Source organism: Spermophilus citellus, assembly GCF_964194105.1.
Source record: "Spermophilus citellus genome assembly, chromosome: 3".
NCBI lineage: Eukaryota > Metazoa > Chordata > Mammalia > Rodentia > Sciuridae > Spermophilus > Spermophilus citellus.
This window is the reverse complement of record NC_138184.1, coordinates 24,483,246-24,493,665: the sequence shown is the minus strand read 5'-3', so window position 1 is coordinate 24,493,665 and position 10,420 is coordinate 24,483,246. Positions and strand designations below refer to the sequence as shown.

At 40.6% G+C, this 10,420-nt stretch overlaps 1 protein-coding gene across 3 annotated transcripts; it reads left to right on the top strand.

Moving 5' to 3' along the window:
- Positions 1-496: 496 nt before the first annotated feature.
- Positions 497-9,253, top strand: MOBP (myelin associated oligodendrocyte basic protein; the record flags this gene model as incomplete). Of its 3 annotated transcripts, XM_081286537.1 has the most annotated exons (3): positions 497-702; positions 1,005-1,250; positions 9,214-9,253. In XM_081286537.1, 3 exons carry the CDS (start codon positions 497-499, stop codon positions 9,251-9,253), a joined length of 492 nt encoding a protein of 163 aa, XP_081142663.1. The 3 variants fall into 3 exon arrangements, with proteins under 3 accessions (XP_081142663.1, XP_081142664.1, XP_081142662.1); XM_081286538.1 differs by lacking the exon at positions 1,005-1,250; XM_081286536.1 differs by lacking the exon at positions 9,214-9,253 and having other exon boundaries at positions 1,011-1,260.
- Between the last annotated feature and the right edge of the window lie 1,167 nt (positions 9,254-10,420).

Sequence of the window (10,420 nt, the reverse complement as noted above, 5' to 3'; positions counted from 1 at the left end):
TCCTCTGGTGTCTGACTTCTTTTTGCTCAGCATTATATTTGTGAGATTCAAATGTGTGTATCAGTTTATTCTTTTCATTGCTGTGTAGTATTTTATTGTATGAATAGTGATTATAGTTTTAATAATAAACTAATTTTTTTTTTTGCTTTTTAGACAAATGGCCTTTCCTAAATCTATAATACTATTTAGCCAAAGATATGTTTGACTATCCTGTATAGATTTTTTTCTATCTGTATAGATTTCTGAAACATAAGGAATAGTCTTTCTCCTATAAAGCATGACTTTAAAAATGCAAAGATAAACATCAATAAGCATTAATTTAGTTTCCTTCTGTAGAGTTGGGCAAGACGTTGAGTTTCTAGGCTTTCGTTCTGTAGGGCCACCCTGAATATTAACTGGGACACTGGGAGTCACAGTGGGGTGGCCTCCTTGGGTGGAAACCTCCCTTTCCTGACAGCTCTGTTTGATGTCTCCCCATCTCTCGGTTTCCAGTGAGATGAGTCAGAAAATGGGTAAGGAGGGTCCCAGACTCTCCAAGAACCAGAAGTTCTCCGAGCACTTCAGCATCCACTGCTGCCCGCCCTTCACCTTCCTCAACTCCAAGCGGGAGATCGTGGATCGGAAATACAGCCTCTGCAAGAGCGGCTGCTTCTACCAGAAGAAAGAGGAGGACTGGATCTGCTGCGCCTGCCAGAAGACCAGGTGAGTGAGTGGCCCCGCTGACCCTGGCGCCGGCGCTGGGCACCCGCCTGTCGTCTCTGGGCTCCCAGCGCGCCCTGCCTCCTCGCTCCGTGATGCCGGGGTTGGGGCTCCGCGAACCGCTCTCCGGGATCCTGACAGCTCCCTGCTAGGTCCGGACACTGGAAGGCGCTCCAGGGCGATCGGAAGGTGGGAGGGGGAGCAGGGCCTTCCCCCCGGTTTCCAGCTCCCGTCAGCAGCCCTTAAGCAGCCGAGGAGAGCCCTGGCTGCAGCCTCCAGCCTCCAGCTTCTTTTGGCCCTCTCAGACCCAGCCGCCGTGCCACGTCCCCTCAGAGGCCCAAGCCACAGCCAGCGGCGCCCCCCGCGGTGGTCAGAGCACCAGCCAAGCCACGGTCCCCTCCGAGGTCCGAGCGTCCGCCGCGTCCCCGCCCAGAGGTCCGACCACCTCCAGCCAAGCAGCGTCCCCCTCAGAAGGCCAAGCAACCACCACGCAGCAGCCCCCTCAGAGGGCCAGGCGCCAGCCGCGGGGGGTCTCCCATCAAAGCTTCTAGGTTCTGGTAACACCATCTCTTCCCTTGTGTTTCCCCCAGCCCTAAGGTTAGTAGCTGTTGCCTGTCCTTATCGACAAGGGGGCTCTCTGGATGGCCCGCTGTCAGCCTTCCCCAACGAGTGTAACCAATCCCCCCATTAAATCCCCTCTGTTGGAAATACCTGGTGTGGCTTCTGCTTTCCTCCTAGACACTCACTGTTGGTCCCTATTTCACCTGGCTGGGTCCTTTGTCTAGTAGAACTGGAAATCATGAAGTGACCAGTTAAGGTTACTGACCACAGTAACAGATTGAATAAATGATTACCTCCATGCTTGTGCCTCAGAGAGGAGGAAGGGTGACTACTGGAATATCTGTGTTTGTGTAAAAGGAGAAATTCAGTGGGAACCTTCTCCCATCCTGATCAGGTGTCAATCTCAGTGGCAAAGCTACTCATTAGTTCATCTGTTTCGACATAGGGGCAAACCTTACTGCATACCCATAGGATTCTGCGCTCTGTAGTAGGGAAGAGAATATGGAGGTGAACAAGCAAGGGAATTTGTGATTCACCAGGACCAAGTAAGAGAATGATTAGTCAGGTATAGAGTGTAAGTGCTCTAGTATTTCCATAATAAGAGTGTATATTGGACCTTGAGGTCCTTTGAGTAGGGAGTATTGGAACAGGAGTTTGGGGGGTCCAAGGAGGAAATTAGGTTAGGGTGAATAGAAGGTTAGAAGAAGGTGATTCATTGGGCTGGGGATGTGGCTCAAGTGGTAGCATACTCACCTGCCATGCATGTGGCCCAGGTTCGATCCTCAGCACCACATACAAACAAAGATGTTGTGTCCACCGAAAAAAGGTAAAAAATAAATATTAAAAAATTCTCTCTCTCTCTTTTAAAAAAAAAAGAAGAAGAAGAAGGTGATTCATATAGAGGAACAGGAGATCCAGAGAGGTGCATGTCCATTGCTCTTAGGGGTCTGGCTTTTTCCTTTTTAAAAAATAGATGTTAATTTTTGGAATAGTTTTAGGTTTATAATAAAATTGAGGGAAGGTACAAAGATTTCCCCTGGATCCCCCTGAGCTTACTTTCACATGGCCGGCCAACTTTTTAGTCCTTTTATAATTTTGGAAAGTTAATCTGTTATATAAGACGGTAGTGGGTGTTAATTGTATTTGATATTCTCATATCAACTCTGATACCTGGCACCTGTATAGCCCGTTGCTGGGTGCAGATGTTACATAATGTTTACTAATTTAGTAAGAAGAAGAATCGATGGGGAAGCATGTTCACTGGATTACCAGTGAAGCCGGGGGATCTGCATTATCAACGAACAGCCTTTCTTACAACTGTAGTGATAAAGAACAAAGAGTACATAATGAACCACCCTGACCTAAATCATCTATAAATTAATGATCCAGATTATCTGTGATATGTAGTAAAAGATGTGAGAAGTACCAAATTTATGGTATCCAAAGTGAAAGCATTACAAAGATGCAGGATCAGATGAGTTTAATTTGCAAAGCAAATAACAGGCTGGTCACTAAAACTTCAGTAGCAAGTTGTATTCAAGATACCTAGTCATTCACTCGGTCCCTCCAAGGGGCTGGAATAAAAGGTAGCAAGGCCAGGTAAGTTTTAATATGCAGAAACTCATCTGTTAGGAAAGGTGGGAGCAGAAGAAATTAATTTTCTAAGAGTCATGTCAGCTGCGGTAAGTTCAGTGCTGGCTCTTTGCTGGAGAGGGCTTGGAGAGGAATGTTAAAGACAATGAAAGCAAAACTAGCCATGCATTTGTGTGGATCCAGCTTTGCTCATTGTCTTCACCTGAATTCAAGACATCCTGGTGTTGGTGGGTCTTGACTCCCTTGGTTAATTTGTCTTAGTGAGTGTCAGAGAAGGTGCCTCCACAGACTACCATTGCCTTCTCAGCCATGGCCCCGTACCTGGGGACAGAGGACCCCAAAAGCTACCTTCATAATGTCTCATAACTTTGCTTGTGTGCTATCTGAGCCCTACCTGAGAGATTTATTTTCTTTTCTTAGCATCTCAAAGGTCCTAAGGTAATGTATTAAATATGTTTCATTGCCATATATTTCCTTTATTGATACCAGTTGACTATTGCAAATCAAAGGAGTAGGAGATGGGTTAATGGGAAAAATTCACTCGTAAGCAGAGCTACTAAGACATGCTTTAAAAAAGGATAGAAAAAGCTTCTCTGAATCAGACTTGCCTTCTGAAATGGTCCCACCCTGGAGGCTTTGCCTTGAGAGGTTAGGCAATTCTGAGAGAGGACTTTTGGGTTTGTAGTAACTCCCTTGAATAGGTCTTTTCAAAAACCAGAGCATAATTTAATCTTAGAAACCGATTGGAATGATTCCCAGAATCCTGATTGAATACAGTAGTGTTCCTGAATTTGATAAGAGGAAACCTTGGAATTTCCCATTTAGTTTATCCTGCTTTCTCAGTTTTTGAAAAAGATTTTAGTACTTCACACGTTTTCCCTTGCTTTTAATGTTCATGCATTTTCTGGGCTGAATTTCTTTTGGTTCCTCAGTGTTCTGCTTTGGGTAGCTGGAGATCTGTGGTTCTTTGAAAACCACCATGGCCATCATTTGGAGCCCATCAATCACACAGATGGGGGCAGTGCTGTGTGCCTTTGACTCGTTGTTTGACAACATGTCTTATAATGCACCAAACCAAGCCCTGCACCTTAGTAGCCTGGAAAACCAATGTATTCTGCATGTATTTATCAAGCCTATTCATCAAGACCATGTGAACACGACTGTACCAACCTCTAAAAATTAAGGGAAATGAAGTAGGCCCTGGGTTGAGCTGCTCAGATGATATTTATGAGTGGTTTATCCCTCAGTGATGCTGCTGTTAACTCCAAGGGCAGCCCTTGGTCACCTCTAACCTCAGCCCACATCCAGTGATTCTGTCTCCTAGATCTCTCTCCTTTAGTCATTTATTTATTTCTTCATCTCACTTTATTTAATTCTGTTGATCTCCACCTTCCATAATACTTGCACATCCCCAGTTCTAGATTAGGCTCCTGACCTGCCTATACTGCTCTGTTTTTCCAGCTGTTGAGCATAGTCATGTAGGCACAGAGCTGCTGAGCATAGTTGACAAAAGCTTTATAGCTCCCAGGGTTGTGTCACTACAGATGGCACCAACCCCTAGACCAGCCTGCATCCACCAGCCCCACGTGTGTATCAGGCCATGTGTCTGCCTTCAGATCCTTCCTCTCGGACTCAGAGGATGAAGTGTTGGTTCCTCCTCCCCACTGCACACACCCGTGATCTTCTTCTCTTGACTTGTGTTTTCTCCAGGGTCTCTCTGCTGCACGATTTATCTACCTTCCCACTCACTTCAGCCTTTTATTAATCTTTCTCTTTAGCCTTTAACACATTGAGCTGTCTCCTGGAGGCTGAGTTTCCTTCTGGCTCTGCCTCATCTTTTTACTTCCCTTCTCTGACCAATTTAAAAAAGAACAATGTAAACTTATCATCTTTACTTCCTTAAATTCCCTTTACATTTCAGTTGATGGTGCTCTGATTTCTTCCCATAGCCCCACACAGGAATTTCTTTTGTGCAGATTCCTCCAGAAATGTCAATGTGAGGGCAAGCAGTTTATTTGGGAGATGAAGCAAAGACTGGGGAACAGAAGGAAATGGGACAAAAAAAAATGAGGCATTCAATTAAAAAAATATGCATTATACAACTGGCTTCTGCTGTGGGAAGTAGAGTAACTTTTTAATAAGCCTGTAGTTAATCTACCAAAGACACTTATCTAGTGAAGTGTCTCCTCAAAGATATTGTATATTTTAAAAATTGGGTCATTGTTTTCTAATTATTTTGTTTTGAGATGTTGACAAATATTCTGCATACAAGTATTTTATTAAAAAATGCTTTCTGAATATTTTCTCCAAGTTTGTGACTTTCATTTTATTTTGAGAAGAACTGAAAATTTAAGTTTTGACAAAGCCAAACTTATCAAGTTCTTTTATGGGTCAGTTTTTCTGTTGTGTGTAAAAGATCTTTTCCCAGCACAAACTCACATTTTTATCCTTGTTTTGTTCTAGAAATTTAAAAATTTAGGTTTTACATTTACATTATTATCCATTTGGAGTTATTTATTTTGTAAAGGGACTGAGGTATGGTTGAAGTGTAATTTTTTTATATATGTTTATCCAATTGTTCCAGCATTATTTGTTGAAATTACCTTTGCAATTTTACCAAAATCAGCTGATCTCACGTTTTGGTTTATTCCTAGATTTTCTATACTACTTTATTAATTTATGTATCTTTCCTTTCACCAATATACCACTTCATTACTGTAGCTTACTAGTAAATATTGAAATAAGTTAGTGTGAATCTCCAACATTTTTCTTAATTTTTAAAAATGTTTTGGCTGTTCTTTACTTATCCATATGAATTTTCACCATGTCAAATTCTACAAATATATCCTGGAACGATTTTGAAAAGGGTTTTGTTGAGTTAGTAGATCAACTTGGGGACAACTGTAGCAATACTGAGTCTTTGGATCCATGAACATGGTATACTTCTCCATTTATTTAGGTATTTTTGTTTTTATAATATTTAGCAATAAACCTTGCATGTATTTTATTTGTTTTAAAACTATTTTATGCTTTTTGGTGCTATTAAAATAGTACTATTTCTATGTCAATTTCCAATTGATAGTATATAAAACATAATTTACTTTGTTATATCCTGTAATATTGCTAAACTCACTTATTCCAGCTTTTTGTTTTTGTAGAATCTGGAGTTATCTATATTGATAATCATATTGTCTTTGAATAGATGCAGCTTTGTATTTTCCTTTTCAATCCATATGCCTATGTTTTCTATATGTTTTAAGCTGCTGTTTTGGTTAAAATATTTGCAATTTAGAGAAATATTTTGACAAGATTAAGTTCTTGCTAATTTGGCTTTGTGAATCATTAAAAGGGATTAAACCTGAGCCTAACCAGATTAAGTGCTTGGGTTGAATTATCAGTTCATTCCTGTGCTTTCTTTAAAACCTCATTTAAGGATATGGCTCAACTTTCCTATGTGCCATTGACTGATATTCTGTATCATCAAACTAGAGAATAGGCACCAACATACTTTTCGTTTACAGAATCATAGAGGTTTTTATTACTATTAGAATGACTATGGCAGTATTTCCCTAGGATCATCAGGTACTGATGTCATCTTGATGTTTATGACAGATAGTTACCAAAACTCTAAATACATGATGGATTCAATTCCAATTCATTTTTTTAGGGCTAGTCACTTATTGGAAGAAGCTAATGCCTTGAAGAGCAGTCACATAATAATCATCCACATATGGATTAAACAATTGTGACACTTTCTTCCCTAATTCTACATGGGCCTGAGTTGTTTCTTTTGTTTTGCTACATGGACAGTCTCGGAAATTTAGCCTTTATAAGCTATGATATTTATTTATTTATGATACAATAAAGTTAGGACATTTTATATAGATGTTAGCTTTTACATAATAGTGAACTGGTTTTTTTTTCCTGTTTGGTGTTGGTCAGTGGGAATGGTGCATGGAGTATTTTGTGGAGGCAGAGAACTCCTTCCCTGTATTTAGAGAATTGTAATTTCTGTCAGTAATAAGGAGCCCTAGATAATGACCCTTTGACTTAAGAGGCTTCACGATCCTTGCTAAGTAAATAGGTGCCCTGTTCCTGTGCTCTCTTAAAGCTTCTACCCTTGTTCACCAGTCCATTTACTGTGCATATCTTTGCAGGAGAGCACATGAATCAGGATCAGGGAATCTTACATTCATATCTCTAGGGACTGATTCAGGGCGTGGCTGTTGTTATCAACTGAATGAGGCCTATAAATTTACCTAGCAATAAGTCTGGAACAGTGGAAAGGGCAAGGTCTCTCTCTGGCATCAGGTTTAAGTCTAAGCTTTGCTGCCTGTGAATTCCTTTTGTTCAGGTTTCTTACTTTTTCAAAGTCCTATCTTTTTTTTTTAATCTGTAAGATAAGGATATTATCTACCCTATTAGTATTATTAAGTACTTAGCTCATTATTTAGCTGTACTCAGTAAGTGTATACTATTAGAACTGTTATTTAATGAATATCTTGTCATCTTGTCATTCAATCCTAACTACTAGCAGATCCTCTCCAACTCAGTCTCCTCCATTGGTTGATTTGGAGTTTAGGGGATATTGCTGAATAATTTGCCATCAGGGTGGCTGCCAATGCCAGTGAAGTGCCAAGTAGATAATTAGATGCTCATATTATCAAAGATGCCACAGTGACTGATTGCAGTGATACCTGTGGGTGTTCATGCTAATCTCAGCATCTGAGTTTTATATTCAGCAGTATCTGTGGGAAATACTAGTATATGTAGTTTGCTCCATGTTTAAAGATCATAGAGGCAACCCAGAAGGTACTATTGTTTATACTTGAATATAATTTTATTTCTCTCTCCCCCCCCCCTCTATATATATATGTATATATATATATATATATATATATATATATATATTGAACCAAAAGTTCTCTATCACTGGACTATATACCCATCCCTTTTTATTTATTATTATTATTATAATTTTTTATAATTTTTATAATTTTTTTTTACTGGGGATTGAACTCAGGGATGCTTAACCACTGAGCAGCATCCCTAGCCATTTTTCACTTTTTATTTTGAGACAGGGTTTTGCTGAGTTGCTCAGGGTCTTGCTAAGTTGCTAAGTTGCTCAGGGTCTTGCTAAATTGCTGAGGTTGGTTTTGAATTTGTGATCCTCCTGTCTCAACCTCATGAACCACTGGGTTTACAGGCACGTGTCACCGTGCCTAGCTTATTTTTTATTTTGAGACAGGGTCTTGCTAAGTTTCCCAGGCTGGCTTCAGATTTGCTCTCCTTCTGTCTCATCCTCTCATGTAGCTGAGATTATAGGTGTGTGCCACCACTCCCAGCTCATTTTATTTCTAATTTTAAAAGCCTCCCAAATTATAAGAAAAGCCATAAAAATTTGGTTCTAGAATAAAAGTGTGCTACATTTCTAATGCATGGTCCTTGTTGTTTATTTCTTTGATTCTTTTAATCAAGAACTTTGAGGATGCTCTGAAGGTATTCAAATGACATTAGTTTCAAAGACAGTCACAAAGTGTTCTGCTCTCTAATAAACTGAAGGAGATGTCATATGACACTTTTGTTAGAAAGAATGTGAGCAATCCTTTTCTGGGACTACATATTTATAATGAATTTGTTGGATGTTATTTATCCCTTTCCTAAACACAATGTAGTCTCTTCCCCATCAAGTTAGGAATATGTGAACATGACCAAAATTTCATAATGTGAGTGCATATATTCTCTGTCAATTCTTTATGTCGATGGGTAGTAGAACATTTTTCCTGGCTTGGGGTGCACTTGAATTCCATTTGTGTATTTTTATGTTTTAAAATAATCTGCAACAAGTAACCAGAAAAGCAACAATTACTATTATATGCAAATAGGAGAATTTTTTTTTGTACTGGGGATTGAACCCAGAGATGCTCTTCCATTGAGCTGCATACCCAATCTTTTTTATTTTTTTGAAACAGGATCTCACTAAGTTGACAAGCCTGGCCTCAAACTTGTGATTATCCTGCCTACATCTCCCATCTCTCATCACTGGGATTAGAGGCATGAGCCACTTCACCTAGAAAATAGGAGAATTTTTTAAACAATATTTTTCCCAGTCTCAGTCCAGGAAAAAAATTATCATATTAATTTAGACCACAGGCTGTCAGAATTGATAACTACAGAGGGGGATTCAAAGACTGGATTTCTTAGAAAAAAAAGACTACTCAAAGGTAGTTTATAAATAAATAATTATAATAACTGAGTATGGTAGTGGAGGTGGGAGTAGAGAAAGAGAGAGAGAGAGAGAAAGAGAGAGGACCTCACTTACCAATGTTATGAATTTCTCTTTTTCTCTTTGTAAACCAGATTGAGAAGAAGAACCAAGCCAACTCCAAGAAAGAAGTGATAAAGGAGTTTCAAGTGAATGGATGGCCTCAGCCCCTGGACTCACTGCTTCGAAACCCATGTGCCCTTGGACCAATTATCTGGCTTTGAATATGATGCAGGGGCAGACACCTGCTGATATAGCAACTGTCATTGCTCCAAATTCCCATGATATGGGAGTTTCAGGGCAGCCTGCCTGGAGGTGAGAAGGGGCATCTCCATGTGTTCTGCCCCCATTTTAGTGGGTCCCAGCAGCTCCTTGGATTCTAGAACTCAGTTTGTTTCACCTTCAGTCCTTTCCTTCCCGTGATGTGCTCAGATCTCCAGGATCTTTGAGTAAGCATGGCTCATGTGCCAGCCTACATGTTATCCTCCAAACCTCTATTCCCCCCATCCCTGGCATCTTGTTGCTGAGCCTGACTTTGATCCTTGACCTTCTTTGTAATGAATTCTTCATCTGGATTCCTCTCTTCCTCTGTGCTATCTATTTCCCATTTGAACACCTTAACCAGTTCCCTGCACGGAGAGGCACAATTGACTCTGGGGAAGATGTGAGTTATTTTCTGAGTAAGATATCAGGCTTTCATATAATTCAGAAATGCAAAGAAATCCTGAGAGGTTAGGAGTTATCTAAATTTGTGTCAGATATAGCTAGCATGCTGTGTCAGAAGCAGAGAGAAAAGGCATGAATGAGTACCTACTCTTCCCCGAGGCCTGTCTCCAACCTCATGCAAGGCTAGTGAACATCTTGTGGTCCCAGATTAAATGAGAACACACGCTCTAAAATATTGTTTTAAAATGTTTCCTATTTTCTGAGTACAGTGGCTCATGCCTGAAACTCCAGTGATGGGAGATGGGAGACTTAGGCAGAGTGTTTGAGCTTTGTCTGGCCCAGCTGGACACTTTAAACTGAGAATCAATAGCTTTAGAACTGTGTGGCCTTGGGCATTACTTGGCTTAAACCATGTTGTCTTATTGCCATCCTCTCCTGCCCACCTGTCCCTCCTAACTTCAGGACATAGACATATGGCCCCAGGGCACTTTTGTGGGACTAGAATGAGTGCTCAGAGGGTTCTACTTCCATATGATGATCCCCGCTTCCTAGGGAGAGCTGGGCCTGGTGCCTCAGTGCCTTCCCTGCCTGGCCCCTTGACATTTCTGTCTCATTGTGTGGTGGGATTAAGAAAAA